The 17,980-nt window shown below is 34.0% G+C and overlaps 1 protein-coding gene across 2 annotated transcripts in view; it reads right to left on the bottom strand.

Moving 5' to 3' along the window:
* The window catches only part of pard3ab (par-3 family cell polarity regulator alpha, b), a 207,983-nt gene that overhangs the window by 151,637 nt on the left and 38,366 nt on the right, over nt 1-17,980 (bottom strand). For both annotated transcript variants that reach the window (XM_056480059.1, XM_056480065.1), the window contains exon 2: nt 15,193-15,294. In XM_056480059.1, the coding sequence (XP_056336034.1) occupies nt 15,193-15,294 (102 nt within the window). The remainder of the gene's footprint in view (nt 1-15,192; nt 15,295-17,980) is intronic.

Raw genomic sequence — 17,980 nt, 5'->3', positions numbered from 1 at the left:
TACTAATAAGCTGTTTATTAATAGTTAGTATGGTAGAAGTTATGTTTAGATTTTGTCTATAATTAGGGATGCAGAATAAGATGATACTTTATAACTACAAATGAAGAGTTAATATCTTAATTAAGTAATAATCCAGTAATTAATGGCATGAATTGTGACCTTAACTAAAGTGTTAAGCATAATTCTGCTTATACTCTGAAAGTCTGTTCACACCAAACTGCTATGTTTTGTTTTTTATTAAAGGGGTGGTCCACTAGGATGTCATATTTTAAACTTTAGTAACATGTGTAATGTAGCTGTGTGAACATAAACCACATCTCTGAATGTAAGACACTCAAAGTTCAATGCAAAGGGAGACATTGGCTTTTGCAGAGTTAGCTTAGCAAAGCTAAAATACATAGCAAAAAAAAATACATCCGGGTTAGTGAAATCACAAACGCTTCAGGTTACGCGCATTCACCACACGCATACACCCCGCGCAGCAAAATGCCGTGACCAAAGGCACTGTAATGTTATAGCAGAGAAAGCTAAAATGCCGTCCAAATGCTGCCTGTTCCACTGAGCTTCTTCTGTTTCTACATTTGGGCTTCCAAAGGACATGACACAAAGAGAGAAGAGCTGACAGATTAATTTTAATTATGTTCCAGAGAATTATAAAAAAGATATAGCTCTAGCATTTGACAAAGGACAGCTTGCAGAATCTCTCCCCGTTAAGTGCTGGATTCGGTTAAAACTGCTCCAACCAACAAAGCTGTGGATTGTGAGCCACAACAATACCAAAGTATTTTTTTGTTAAAATTGATCGATTACAGGCACAGCTTCTAGCGTTAACGGTATGTTGTAGCAAGGACGTAAATAAGGATGTAAACAATGGGAAATGCAGTTTGGCACAGTTAAAAATTTTTGCTACAAATTCATATTTATCAGTCAAACCACTCTAAACAGCCACAATCTTCAGCAGAGCGTGCAGTGTCTCTCGCTTTCCGTCCGTTCTACATCTTAAATAACCAACTCGAAAAAGATATGGGAAGGTTTTAGATCACTTACACATGCCTATAACCCAAATATTTGTGAAAGACACTGGTCAGATTTTATTTCAGAGAGCAGGCGTGAGGTGTCCTCTTAATTTTTCTGTCTGATTCAGGCAACTAACGCTGCTAACAGCTGCTCTGACTGACGGTTTTGTCACAGCACAAAAACGCACGCTTGTAGGGGCTTGACGTGGTGCCAATCCACGAATCGCAGCACATTATGTTAGCTGACCAATCAGAGGCTCGTGAGGGCAGGCCTTTCAGAGGAACTAGGACATATGATGGTTGTTTTCATGTTAGCTGATAAGATATCTGAAAAAATAACATGATTTTCTACAAATGAAGCATGAGAATACATTACTTTGCATCTTATAAACACAACCAAGGCTTGAAAATACACTGTTAACCACCCCTTTAATAGTTTTTACAAATTTAAGTGGATTGAAGATAAAATATTAAAGTTGTCCCACCAAAAAGCTTAAAAATTGTGTTGATTCAACTTATTTTAAATAACTCGTTTGAACAAGCAAAAGTCATATTTTAGTGTATTTGCTTATGTACGCATGTATATATCATGATATGATGTAAAACAGATTAAGAATGTGCATAGTGTAATGTATAGAAATGGTGCAGTGGGCCGGGGGGCTCTGTTGAAGAAAAGGTAATTTGTCGCTTTTTCAAATCTTTTTGAAATTGTTGTTTTATTGTGTAAAATGTCAATAAAAAGATCTAAATAAAAGGAAAAAACTATTAAATCTACTGGTTTAATCAAACTCTTTTAAGGCTGTGTTTACACTAGTACATTTTTATTTTAAAACCATCTTTTGAAACAGGTCTATATTGCCGTTTTGCTTTGTTTCGGAGACAAATCTCCATCTTCAAAAACAAATCTATCTGTGCTTGCTTGATGCTAGAGAACCAATGAGCTTCATTCTTGTGTCTCACACCACGCCTCAAGAACCAATCAGGTTTGTCCTCGGTCATCAAGCAGCTATAGTTGAGCTGTTTATATATGAATAAAAGCATAAGCATTACATCTGTTCATCCTATAAAATGACATCTTCACCTGATTTGATGAAAAATACCTTTTTTTTTGTTTTCTGAAGACAAACAATAGTTTTGGAACACGTGAGGGTGAGTAAATGATGACAGATTTTCATTTCGGGTTGAACTAAACCTTTAAAGCTTTTCGTTGTTAGCTTTATAAGACCATTGAGACTTCTTGTGTTTCACAGCAGATTCAAGTGCAGCCAGAGGTACAGTCTTGCTTGTTAATACACACATGCACACACACACACTCTGAAACGGCCCACAGAAACCTATTTACCTGTGACTCATATTCCCATGAGACAGATCCGCTCATAGCACATGAGCTTTGAGGCTTAAACACTAAAGCTTGTTTTTGTCCTCTCCCTCACATATAAATGCACACACACACACGTTAATGGAGACCTACAGTATCACAGACTTCTATTGTTTTAGACTAATTATAAGTATTTCTGACTAACCCAAACCCTAATAGAAAAACAACCATTTAAAAAAAACTATTATTCCTGATCCCTTAGCATCCTTAAAGGATTTGCACTTGATCAGGTTAAATTTATGGCTACATTTATGGCACAAGCACCATCAACATTTGGGATTAGTAAGGTTTTAGAAGAATAAATAAAAACGTATTGAGAGAGAACATGTACACTGTTACAAAAGATTTCTTTCAAGCAAATACTGTTGTTTTGAACCGTTTCATTTTTTTAATCTACAAACCAGCCAATCGACCCTCAACTTCATATTTTCCGATTTTTCATAGTAGATGTATTAATTCCAGTACTTTTACCATAAACTGACATACCATCCATTTGCTAGAGATTGATATTTTAGAAAAATAGGATGTGTTAAAAAATGCATTATGTGTTAACTAGTGACATTAGGAGTTAAGGGTTAACAAGATTTCTAAAGGATCATTTGACACTGAAAACTAGTGTCATGATGCTGAAAATTCAGCTTTACATCGTAAAAAATGCATTGAAGTAATGCTTCTAAAAATTTCTAAATAAATATTGGAGTGGATTATTATTATTTCATCTTTTCAATGGATTTTTGAATACTTAAATGCAACCTTGTTAAGAATAAAACTTAAAAAAAAACATTATAAAATGTAACCAACCTTAAAACTTCTTGAAAGTATTCTTTATCTCCATGGGAGAAATTAATCTTGGTAAACACATATTAATTGTCATACTTTAAAGGTGCTGTTTGTAAGTGTTTGACTCTTCTAAAGCATAAAAGTACCGTAATATGTTTGCAGATATTTAAGAAACATGCCAAGTGAACATTTATTTTGTTAGAAAAAAAATGCTGAAGTGAGTTATTCTGCTTTGAAAATGGGCTTTCCGTGCCTGAAAGCTGTCTTTGTTATGTTTTTTTTAACCCGCCCACTGCCACTTTAGCCAATTATATTTAAGCACCCCGGGTTTCCTTGGTGGAAACACACGTATTGCATTTCATTAATTCAGAAAGGCTCTCAAAGCATGCGCTCCTGACCAAAATGTGACCTCCGGTGGACAGTAGCAGACCCCGAAATAAGAGGCAGATTCAGAGTTCCACATGAGGTTATTAATTAGCAAATAATATAAATATTACGAGCGTAAACATTAGGTAAGCAGGTTACATTGTAACCCCGTGTCCTACCAACACACTACATGACGGGATTTGCAGTGATAAGCAATTTGACTGAAACACCACAGAAATTTAAGTACAGCCATTCAGAAGCACAGAATATGCACTCACTCGCGAAATAGTAAGGTTTATAATCTAATCCATACATATTAAACCTCTTTAACATTATTAAATGTAGATGCTAAATCACTGCTGCGGCATTCAGTAGTATGGCTATAAATATCATGTAAAATGGCATTCAAACTCACATTGTCAGCATTTAATACTGAATAAAGCACATGAGGTGTACCTGAGGTGATCATTGTCAGTTTTCTGATGTTCAGCTGCAAGAAACTGAGGCCGCTTCTAATATATCAATTTTAGGAGTTGTTTAGAACAAGAACTCTATTAATATGGAGAATGTTCCTTATATCGCGTGCCGTTGCTTTTATATACAACACGAATTAAATCAGCCTTTAGGCTCGATTGTCAGACTCGCTCCTGTTGGTCCTCAATCTGGCAACCTGCGCTTGCATTTATTTTGATCCATGAACGCAATACCTAGTTCAACCACTGGGTGTCAAACTTGCATAAATTTGTAAATATGTGAATAATACAAATATACATTGTATTAAATATATTCACATACACACAGTTTGCTCAAACTACTTATTTAGCACACAGAGTTCTTGAGCTCATTTGGGTGACAACTTAATTGTTTCAGGTTCAATCAACTTAAACTTGTAAAAACTAACAAGTTAACTTAATTCCTTCATGTTGGCACAATACAAATCAATTGTGTGGAACCCAGCATTTTTTACAGTGTATAATTGTAATATTTTTGATTGAACACCTTTAAAGTACCAATAAAGACCAGGTAAAGGTAGCGTTTGTAAAGGTACGGCTCCATCGATAGCTTTTGTACTTTTACATCTGAAAGTGTACAGAGTAAACAAACAATGGCTGAATTTTCTCTTTAAACACACACACACTCCCTCTACTATGGTGGAATCCTACATGACATTTACTTCAGTGTGGAAGCAAAAGGGCAGTGCAGAGAAGAAAACAAGAGAGGAAAACAATGAAGATGAAGGAGGAAGATGTGTGAAGATATGTATTTGGCTGCAGAGAGGATATGTATACGTTTCTTGCTGCTTCAAATATTCCAAACATCAATGAACTTTAGCATTACAAATAACACTGCAGTGCCGTTCTTCACAGGCTTGGGTAATTCTTTACGGGTTTCCCAAACAAACATGACACCTCATGTATTACACACACTCACAAAACACAGTAGCATTACAGCTGGATGGCGTTGAGAAATCCCTTCATGCATTTCACAATGACTCTAAAAACAAGAACTCACTGACCCACCAACACAAATCACCTCTTACAAACACACTGGAGGTCAGCAGAACTTTGTGTGCGCCAAGTGTGCTGACGGGAAGTTCCCATGAGAACATTTGTATACTTCCTGTGAGGATATTTGGTTCCTCTCTTTAAAAGGCTGTGATCTTTGAGCTTCACAATTTGTTGGACGCATCTCAATCGGACACACACACACACTCAAACTGTGACCTGCTGTCTAGTTTATCCATAACTGATCAAATGACTCCGACTAAAGGAGACGAGACCACAGTTCACCTTCAGCTGGATTGATTGATAAGGCTGAAAAACCTATTTGGATGAACTATATTTCAAGAATAGCGCAAGAACACACAATCATGTGTCCCATCAGATTCAGCTTAAATTTAGTAGTTGATTCACGGTGTATAAAAACAAAAGTAGCAATTAACAGAACGCAGGTTTAAAATGATCAGCATTTACAAGGGCTGGCTGAAAAACATTGATTCTTTGAGAAATTATTTTCTCAGGTCCATTAAATTATTCGAAAATAACGCAATACAGCCAATAACACCTAAATTAAACTAAGATAGATGGTGTGCATTATATTCTAATAATCCGTCAGACTAGAGTCAAATATTCCACTTATACTACACCTAAAGACACTGTTCAGATGCCGTATTTCACTCCCTTTTGTCGTGTACAATTATGGGCGTACTCACACTATGTATAGTTGCCTTGAATCGGGCCAAAGCACGCTTGTCCCCCCTCCCGTCTCCCCCGACGGCCCACACTCACATTACATTCGGGCCTGGGTAGGCTTGCGTCATGCTTAAGCTTTCGCTCAGCACAGTGGAGATTCCTTCAGTTATATTGTTTTAGTTGTTTGATATGCAGTGACACGCAGTCAGGGGGGGGGGGGGGGGGGGGGCAGCTGTATGAAATCCAAAAGTTTACATTCATATTCACCTGTTTCTAAATGGTCTGTCTCTAAAAGTGAGGGGGACGTTTTCTTTTTTCCAAGTCGACAAAACTAAAGTTTATATGATGAAGATTTTATTTTGACTAAGCATGGCTATGAAGGAGGGATCATGAGTCAGGGAAGTAAGACTTTCTAGGCCATGAGTCGGGTCAAAGACAACAGATAAATCCATAAAACGTATGTAGTTTTGTCTTCTAAAGAATTGTCATTAATATTCATGCAAAAGATTTAAGTGATCCTTGCATATCACTTCAGTTGTGTCTCTCTTTACATCCAGTCTCTGTTTTCTGTTATCTGTTTTTCAGTTACATTTAGGATTGATTTCTGTCATATATTTAGAATAATAATTCTATATTAATAATAATATTGGGTGGTATACTGGCCAGTACTGGGTTGTGGCTGGAAGGGCATTCATATGGGGTAGTTCACCACTGATTAAGAAAATTGGCAACCCTGAAGCTGCACCGTTTATCAATCTACATACATTTTATAGTTCTGTTATAACGCTGCTCTATATGCAGGCTAATACTAAACTTATTAAAACATCCAAACATTTGGGATAATAAAATTACTAAGTGAAGAAAATATATAACACAGTTTTAGGGTCTTTTGGTAATTTTAATAAAAAAAAACGTTTAAAAAATAAAAACATACATAATGTGGCTTTAACAAACAGATAGGTTAAGCCCTAAACATTGATTTATCGTAAACCCACAAAATCTAGATTTCATTTCAAGTGTTTTCTTTTTTTTTGTTGTGTTTTGTGCCAAACAACATCCCTTAACCCATATAAACCACCGTCACTGTAAACACACTCTTGACAGTCTCTCGCGCAGCTCATTGCTTCAGTCCCCCATGAGGCCTGTTGCTCAAGGAGACGTGTGTGTGCTTTTGAGACGCTACACAACCATAACACATATGTGCCAGAATTCATTAGCCGATCTCGGCCACAATCTCATCATGTGGTCAAAAATGAACTCAACATGACTTTTCATACACTTCCTGTTAAGTCGCCGCCGCTCACACACTTCCTTAAGCGTTGAGGAAAAACATCCACACAAACAAACCGTACACATATACAGCAGCACGTTTGGATGCTTCAGTGTCCTGTTTATAAGTGGTGAGCTCTTCCTGTATGGGAGAGGATAGAGGACGTTTCACAGCAGGGGCTGAGAAACACTGACATAAAAGAGCCTTTGTGTCGCTCAATACCTGACGCACGCAAGCGGTGTTATTGTTTTAAGATGAGCAATGGTGAAAAAATTAAGCTGAGAATGAATGGGAGAGAGGGAGAGAGAGAGAGAGAGAGAGAGAGAGAGAGAGAGAGAGAGAGAGAAAGAGAGAGAAAGATGCATGTTTTTGAACTTAATTATTTGGCGCCCTCTCGTGGCCTCTAGTAGCACTGCAGAAAGATTTTGTGACTACTTATTAGCTAAACATTCAAGATTTGTTTATGCATATGTAACATTGTGTACTTATATATGAAGTCCAAGTTTAAATACCTAATGTATAAGATAGCAGGCTACTGGGCATTTTTAAATCATATACAATTTATAAATTAAAATGAGATTTCACAAGACTTTTAATCAGGTGCTACAAATTCTAACAAACAGGATTGGCCTTTTCTAACATTTAAATTGCAAAATGTGAATTAAGTTAACAATTCAACTACTGTATTAATAACTCGAATAACTCACTGTATTAATAATTCAAATTAATATGCTTTAAGATTGGGCGGCACGGTGGCTCAGTGGTTAGCGCTGTCGCCTCACAGCAACAAGGTCGCTGGAACGGGTCCCGGCCGGGTCAGTTGGCGTTTCTGTGTGAAGTTTGCATGTTCTCTCAGTGTTCGCGTAGGTTTCCTCCGGGTGCTTCAGTTTCCCCTACAGTCCAAAGACATGCGCTATAGGGGAATTGAATAAACAAAATTGGCTGTAGTGTATGAGTGCAAGACTGTATGGGTGTTTTGCTGGGTGGCAGCTGGAAGGACATCCGCTGGTTAAACCTATGCTGGATGAGTTGGCGGTTCATTCCGCTGTGGCTAAGGACGATGAATGAATGAATGAATGAACCTTTAAGATTTCTTTCAATTAAATTTAATTAATAAATGAATGTTTTTTACAGACTTGAGGGATTTGAGAAACAGGTTATTTTTCTGTGATAAAATATTCACATAAATATATGAAATTTATATTATTTAAAAAAAAATACACAAAAGCTCAAACATGTTAGGTTGGAATGCAATTTATGTGTGTTTTTTAAAATAAATTTTCTCTTTAATGCAACAAAATACAAGAATAGAATTTACTAATTAACTTGCTAATATTTTTGCATTCTTTTATTTCTTTTTATCATCAATGTTTAAAAATTGCTTGCAGTTTAATATTTAGTTTAAAGACTGTTTATATATATATATATATATATATATATATATATATATATATATATATATATATATATATATATATATACACAACAGTTCTGTTTGGTTCTTGTATCTGATTGGCTGACAGTCGTGAGATATACAAGTAATATCAGCACTCCCGCCTCTTCACCCTTGTGTATTACTCCGCCCACACGAGTGTCAAGCAGAGGGCTACAGTGGACAGATATTGCTGCAGTTGTACAGCATAAAATACTTTTGAGGCTTTTTTTGGCAAGAATGTAGTTGTTTAGATTGCAACTATGCAGTTTATTTATATGGATAGTGCCTATTTTGAATATTTATCATTTCAGAGAATCTGCATCCATCTGTCTGTCATAGAGACGATTGACATTTCGCCACAAGATGGCGACAGAGACCACATAATAAGTCTTTGGGAGAGAAAAATAGCATTTTTTTAGCGTACATTTCAAACTATAGCTAAACAAATTGTTACAGAACAGTTAAGTGACATCCTAAGTTGATCTCTCTCTTTTTTTGTATTTTGTAATGCTGTATTTATACCATAATACTATGGAAGTGTTTGCGTTGCTCTGGCTTTTCGGGGTTAATTATTGTGAAATCCCAAATGCAACAGAGAAATACTGGGAGATATCTCTGTAGACCGATGACATTTCATGCTGTTCAGCCTTATAATCTTAAAATGTAATCAAAATCACTTGTTTTGTCATCAATTTAGACATTACGCTAGAGAATCATTCAATTACTAGCTTTAAGGTGATATTTGTGAAGTAGCAACAGTTTCTGCTGTTCTGATGTCAGCTGCAGATGTGAATGAACGGCGGAAGAAAGTAGTTCCTAATACAAAAGGGTTTTTGAGACTCTGAATTTGATTTCTTTTGAATTTTTTCTTTTGAATTTTAATTTCTTTTTTATGTACACGATTATGCAGTTGAACTGTTGTATAAACACAATATCACACTCATAGCAGTCACTGGTAGGACACTAGAGGGATGGATGGATGGATAGATAGATAGATAGATAGATAGATAGATAGATAGATAGATAGATAGATAGATAGATAGATAGATAGATAGATAGATAGATAGATAGATAGATAGATAGATAGATAGATAGATAGATAGATAGATAGATAAGAGTACTTACTTTACTATCGCATTTAGTACAAATATTATCGTTATTTTGTTTTGTACAATATTTTTATTATTTCAGAAACTAATCTGTATTTTCGGGTTAGTATTTTAGGGTGTTTTGGTCAACATTCTAGAGGTGTACAAGCACATTTTGAAATGTGCTCACTAAAATAAACATTAAGCACAACTAAAAACAAAAAACCAAACCACAAGATAACAGTAAAAAACAAATGAAATGATTTAGAACTACAGTAAGCCTGTGTTTTCAGTGATTGTGTGTATAACCGGAAAATCAATATCTGATTACCGCAAAGAAATCCAAACCTGTTGAAGGATCACCAACACCAGCCAGTCCACACTTTTGTGCAGCTGTTGTATAACTCTAGATTGAATGAGTCACACAAAAAAGCCACATTAAAGCACCACTGCAGCACTTCCTGTTTGCGGACTGCGTTTCCTGTCAGCGCAGGTGCAGTTACTCAGTCAAAATCTGTGCAAAACGCCAGAAGGATGTGACCTAAACACCTTTTTATGGTCAAGCGAGACACTATCGGCTATAAATACGGAGGTATGATCTCAGGCTCAGATGTCAAGTATGTTTTCTTTCACACAGAGAACTAAAATAACGTGCGCACACACCCAGACACACCCACCACATCAAACACACAACTGCGTGCTGGAGAAGTGTCTGTGGTCTCGGTAAGCCGATATCATCTGTTCTGGCTCAGAAAACATGTTGACTTGATGAGAACAGACGCTGCACTGACGGGGTTTGGCCAGAAGAGAGCGGAGTTACACTGTAAAGACACTCATATAAACAAAGGCAGAAGGACAAGAGTTTAAATCATTCACGTGCTCATTTGATGTTTAAGTCATTCAGCTCTTTACATGATTGCAATTATATTGTTCATATTCTGCAAAGAGTTTGAATATGCAGAGATACTAATTAAAAAGGCAACTATAATAGGATTAATTCATCCAGTTACAATAAGCCAATAATTATTTTTAGGTTATGGTCAAGAACTACTTTATCAAAAATATCTTTATAGATATATCTTTAAATAATATCTAATAGCTTTAAATTTTATGTCATACAATAATTATGAATATTATCGTTGTTTTTATTAGTAACATATGTAACTGTAATAATGTCAATATAAAGTAATGACAAGTAAAGTAAATATTGGACAATCTGTGAAATTACCATATAAAATTCAATATCTAACAAAAATGAAGTGACTAAATAATTAACTGATTAAGTAATACACTATTTTGTAGTTTTTTTAAACAAAAAACTAACACAAAACACTAAATAATAATACCAGTATATAATTTTAATAACCAATAACAAACTTTCAATATTTTTGATAATAATAAAATAATAATAATTACTACATTATTACAATTATGATTATTAACATTATTATTACTATTATTATACTTTTTACTGATTTTAGACCAAAGTCATATGTACATACATGTAAATAAATAATTTATTATAATATATATATATATATATATATATATATATATATATATATATATATATATATATATATATATATATATGTATATATATATATATGTATATATATATATATATATATATATATATATATATATATATATATATATATATATATATATATATACATATACATACATATATATATATATATTATCAATGAAGAAATACAATTCTGCACCAAGTATTATTATTATCATCATCATCATCCTTACTACCATCATCGACTATATAATATTAAAAGTACAATTCTTTTGTCAGAAAAATGTATATTTTATCATAGGTTTACCTTTGAAGTATTATTTTCTATAACTTAATACTATTTTTTTCATATAACAAAATAATAATAGTAATAATACTAATACTACTTGTACTACTACTAATATTAATAATAATAATGTTTATTATTATTACTTGTATTAGGTCCAAGCTATGTGTTTAAAAAAACATGGCAGTGAGTATTATTATTATCATCATCATCAACAATTCTCCAGTGTTTTGTCAAAAAAAAATTTCTAAAAAAAATAAACAATTGCAATATTATTAAATCATAAAACTACATTTGAAGTAATCTTAATGTAAAAATCAGGGAACATACAAAAATATATTGATCAACAACAAATATGATTATATAAAAAACTGGTTATACTATCAGAATGCTATCAGGTTGATAATGAATGTGCTACCAATATGCATTTCTACTGATAAAGCATCATTTTGAATCAGTTCACCTGAGGACCTTAAGGACCACATAAAAAAAAAAACAGGTCAAATGTGTTAATTGAAACTGTGAGAACTACACTGTTAATGGTTGCTGAAGGCATTAACAAATTAGCCCAAGTTAAATGAACACAAACACTAAAGGAGAAGAATGTGTGGAATTTAAAGAATGGCCGAGTTTGAATTCAGATGAAACTTGCAGAGCTTTTCCAGATTCCAAACAGGTGAAGTGATGCTTCAACACAGAGTATCATTCAGGGCCTGTTTACACCTGCTATTAAGGAAACACACCACTTTTTTTTGGAAATAGACTATTTTTAAGTCCCCTAGAGTCTTCATTTATACATTCATTCATTCATTCATTCATTCATTTACACAGACACAATACAGGGATAATGTTGTGCCAGAGTTAGCCATCAAGCTATTTTACATCTGTAGTCCCTGGGCAAAATGTTGTAACAAAACTAAACATTTAAAATAAGTTACATTTAAAAACTAGTACAAAATACACTCTACGCAGATACAATACACCATTAGTCAATGAGATTAAATCAAATCAATGATTACATATTTGATTTTGCTTAAGCCAGACTTTAAGCACAATTTTGAAACATTAAATGTGGTGCTTTCTGGTATTTTATTCCATCGTTCTGCTGCTTCTTAAACTATAAACTATTCGCTTTAGTTTAACTGAACAATCACCTTGAACTGATGATCTAGTCTGTCTTGTAAAACAGCTGAGATTTACCATTTCTGAATCCATTCAGCCGATCTCCAGGTTTAGCGGGAGCACTTTTAGCTTAGCATAGATCACGGAATCAGATTAGACCATTAGCATCTCACTCAAAAACACCAAGAAAGAGTTTAGATAATTTTCTTATTTAAACTTGACTCTTCTGTGGGTACATTGTGTACTGAAACTGACAAAAAATTCAATGCTGCTATTCCCTTTCTGGCATAATATTTAAAGAACTTTGCTGCAATATCACGGCGGCAGCAGGCACAATTATATTACACAGCACTTACAAAATAATGTCCTGCTAGGCAACAGCGCTGTGTAATATATTTGTGCTTGCTACAGCCATAATACAGCAGCAAAATTCCTTGATTTAGTTACTCCAGAATGAGACCAAATTTCCTAGCCATATCGGCCTAGAAAAAAGCAACTTTTCATTTTCAGTCAGTGTTAGTAAATACAGGGTTAGTGTAAATACAGAAGAGTCAAACTTTTCAAACAGGAACATTTTCTGAACTCTTTCTTGATGTTTCTGAGCAAGATGCTAATGCAGGGCTCGACAATAAGGACTGCCTGATGGGCTGGGGCCAGTGTGCGAGACACTCGGGACAGTAAACAGGATCCTACTGCTGGCCCAATCGGGTCAGTGTTGCCTTGTCACTAAAGTTTAATTTGGCTGTGACAGTTTGTCAATTGTGTGCAAATAGGGTGCTTTCACACTTAAACATTTGTTTCGGAACCTGTCTCATTTACCCAATAAGCACTCTTTGTTTGGTATATTTAAATCCCACAATTGCACTCTGATTCGTTCCAAATCGGTCCAAGATCACCTGAATGAGGTGGTCTTGGCTCAATTGAAACGAACTCTTGAGCAGATTGATTGTAGTGAGAAAACAAAATGATCCAACGAACCAGGATATATCACAGTGTATTATGGTTGTGTAATAGCCACATTTATGAAGAGAGAATTATGAGTAGGGCATAGGCATGGGACGATAACCGTTTTCAAGGTATACCGCGGTTTGGAAAAGTCAAGGTTTTAAAAATGCTAAATTTTCTGCTATACCGTTCCTAAGGTATGTGTAATATTTTTTATTTAAATTTTTTTTGTTGTTGTTTTTTTAGGACAACAGTATCTCCAGCAGAAAAAATATCCAAAGATGTCATTTTAAATTGTAAAGAAATCAGTGTTTTTGAAACTGATGAAGACAGCAGAAGTCAATGATTCATTAGAATTTTTAGCTTGACATGTTTACTGCTCCAAAATATTGTAAATCTTTCAAAAAAATAAAATATAATGCTTTCAAATGGGGAAAAAAGTTTTTTTACTCAGACATTTAAAAAGAATATATTTTAGAGCAGTGAGCACAATATCGTGATACTGTGAAACTGATATTTTTATACAAGGTTATCATCCATCAGAATCTTATACCGGCCCATGCCTAGGGGCGGGATGTCATTCATACAAGCAAATGTTCGTTTGTCGATTATGAAAGTGAAAGCATGCTGAACACCTGATTTCTGACACCTCGAAAGAAAAATCCACATTGATCTGCTTGATCTGACTGCAGTCTCACTTCATTGGTTATTTCTCTCTACAATTTAAGCCTATTCACCTTATTCTCCGCGTACAAGCGGTCGCAGCCATTTGAATCAGAATCAGAATCAGTTTTATTGCCAAGTGTGCTTCACACACACAAGGAATTTGTTTTGGCTACAGAAGCTTCCAGTGTACATAAAGTGACAAGTGACAACACAAAATAAATCTGAAAAAATAAAATAATAATAATAAAAAATGATGAACATTAAACAGATGCGGTTAGTGAAGAAACCTGGATGTTGAGTTGTATGTACAGATTGTTATAAATATACAGGTTATAAGGTGCTGTGTACAAGTGCGAATGTAGAAAGTATTGCATTGTATATTGATATAAGGTGCTGTGTACAAGTGCGTATGAGAAAGTATTGCACATATTTATTGCACAGTAGGGGAATATTTAACTGTTCATAAGGTAGACAGCCTGAGGAAAGAAACTTTTCCTGTGTCTGGCTGTTTTTGTGCTTGGTGCTCTGAAGCGCCGACCAGACGGTAACAGTTCGAACAGGTAGTGTGCTGGGTGTGAGGGCTCAAGACTTCAGGTCTCATTCACTTCCATTAATTTTTAGAGGTTAAAAACAGCTCGTTATGCTGCTTGAAGGTGCAAACTGATCTTTTCTTATTATATTATTCTACTTTTTATGTATAGTCATACAAACACTTGTTTCTAGAGCGAGTAGTTTGATCGTTTCTGCCCTTTATTATTTCTAGCGCACTTCCGCATTGTAGAATAAGGTCAATAATGCATAATTCTAGCTAACGCATTTTTTAAAAGACTGAATAACTCAATAGATCGATGTAAGAATCAGCTGGATTTATACTTTAATAAACATGCATTTGTTTACAGATTTCTCAACTTTCCTGCTGCATATGCAGGATTTAGAGTGTGTTTCTGTCTATGAGACATCCTCAAATTAGGTCACGGTTATTGGGAGACAACGGTCATATGATACCAATAACTAAAATATATACTACTACAGCAGCACACACTGAACTGCTGCCTGTTTTAGAAGAGAATGCTGGAGTGTTTCTGTCTGTCTGTGTGTGACTGAATGCATGGCTTACTCGGTCTTTGTCATCGGCCACATCACACAGCACATCATCCAGGTCCAAGATTCCTCCATCACCGTGTTCCAGCCGGTAGACCTGAACCCAGTACTCCTCACCCTGACACACACACACAGAAAGACAAAGAGAAAACAGTCAATTTATGCCTGACTTGAGCTGAAATCAAAGTATTTGTATACTAGCAGGGTCTTAACCCACACACACAAGATCACACAAACACAAGCATACACACACAGAGAGAATCAGGACACTCTAATCAATGAGTCTGAGCACACACACACACACACACACACACACACACATATAATGAGGGTTTAACTAATCAGGATAATGCACCTGAATCTAGACCATCATCTAGACACAACACACACACACACACACACATCTGGTTTACTATGCTCGTGAAGACTTCTCATAGACCGTGAAATTTATATTGAACAAACAGCATATTCTGTCTTCTCAAACCAACCCTAAATTTTTTACATTTCCAAAATACTTCATGGATGATTTTTAAACCTCAATTTAGTCCCCACAAGGTTGTGTACATTCAGTTTTAAGTCCCCACCAGGATATAAAAACAAGAACACACACACAGCTGATCAGTGCACAGAGACAGACAACAGAGAGCAACTGTGGCTCAAAGTCACAGAGAACATGAACTAAAACATCTGTCAATCAAAACCACGCCTTGAACTAGAGGCCAACAATAAAAGAGTTATGAACAAATCTGTGTGATGTCTTCATTAAAGAGAAAAAAAAAGAAAATTAGCTCATTATTTACTCTTCGTTGTTTAGTCAAATCCAATCGAAGTGGATGGCAACAAGCTGGTGTTTCTCTTCAACTGTTCAAATATTTCAACCAGGATGCCTCAATGGTGAGTAAATCAGGGGCCAATAATGATTTTTTTGGTGAACTAACCATTTAATATCAGTTAAAGAATGCTAGATATTTGTTACTACTATTACTATTATTACTATTATTATTATTATTATTATCATCACTGTTATAATTTTTTTATTGCAGAATCATCATTCTATTATTAGATCCTAGGGCTGGACGATTTGGCCAAAAATCAAAATCTCGATTATTTGAAAATTTTAACTTAATTGCGATTAATGACGATTAATGCGATTAATGGTTATTTTATTTATTTATTTATTTATTTTTTTGTCTTTATAGTTCACTGATGGTTTTGTACAGTAAATATGCCACATATTACATGTCAGAGATGTCTGAATGAAGGGTGCATTGCTTGATTTGAAAATAAGTGAAGGAAACACACACTATCTACTATCTATGCTTATTTATTGAACATCAACGTTGAACAACTGAAATTAAAACACACATTGCCTAAAACCAACAGTCACAAGTAAATAACTTGCACCTTTGGAAACAAAATCATTTTTAATGTTTTCAAAAGTAGAAAATTAAGTAGTCTAAAAAGTATTACTTGTATATCCTCTAAACAATATTTTACACTGCATTTCTTGCATCTTCTGAAATATTTTCATGTAAATAATATTTTAAATAGTGCAGTTCTTGCATCTTCTGTAAACAAATATCTTCATGTAAATAATAATTTTATTGTAATAGAAAATATGCCGTCTCAAGGCATCTTTGGCGCAGCTTTCAATCATCGTCAATGTAGTGCAAACGCGCAACGTGTAGTAAAATTTATTTTGAGAGGTGCGTGGGTATGCGACTGCACGAAGGCTGCGCCAGAATATACCTGTGCGTTCGACGTAGAAGAATAAATCAGCCTTAACAGAGCGAAATCATGTGACTCCACACACGGTAGGGAAAGTAATTGAAAAAAATGACCTGGAAAAATTCAATCGCTTATAGGTTCAGAATGTCGATAACAATGCTAAAAAAATGATTATTAATAATAATAATAATAATAATAATAATAATAATAATAATAATAATAATAATAATAATAATAATACAGATGTGTTCACTAAATATTACAATTTTATTGTATTTTAAAACATATTTTCTACATTATTATTATTTATATTATTATTATTAATAAAGATTGTTTAAAGTATAATAAAATGTTATGTTCAATAAAAATAATATTAATAAAAGATTAATAATAACAATAAATTATTATTATCATAATAACAATAAATTATTATTATCATAATAATAATAATAATAATAAAACAAACTTATTGAATTATTCTACTACGAGCCAAATTACATCCTCATTTAAAATATCAATAATTCAAAATCATTACAACAACAATACAAACACAAAGAATAATAATAATAATAATAAAAGGTGCTTGTATATTAAACATTTGCTGTACATTAATTGTATTTTATTTTTATTATTACTATTATTAGCACTGTTTATAATATAATAAATATGTAATGTTTAATATACATATAACATAACATTTATTAATAAATTAAATATATTATTGTTAATATGATTTTGCCTATTATTATGAATTGTGAATTATTACGATTATCATTATCATCATTATTATTAGCAGCATCCCCATCATCAAGTAACTAAGATGACCTAAAAGCCACAAAACTCCACAAATAATATTATGGGGTCTCTTTGAACAAATATTTAAATAAATAAACTTAAAAACGACAACAAATATGTAGCATAAGCAGTACAATGCAAGGGAGTTTCAACAAACATTACTGCATTTAAAAACCAATAAACCATAAATAAAACAATACAGTTCCATGACCCTATAAGTACACAATTACATACTAGCAAATCAAAACTCAACTCATCATGACGTCATCAATCTACTCCAG

Source organism: Danio aesculapii, chromosome 2 (genome assembly GCF_903798145.1).
Source record: "Danio aesculapii chromosome 2, fDanAes4.1, whole genome shotgun sequence".
Lineage (NCBI taxonomy): Eukaryota > Metazoa > Chordata > Actinopteri > Cypriniformes > Danionidae > Danio > Danio aesculapii.
Note: the sequence above shows the minus strand (reverse complement) of the source record. Positions and strands in the feature narration are given on the sequence as shown.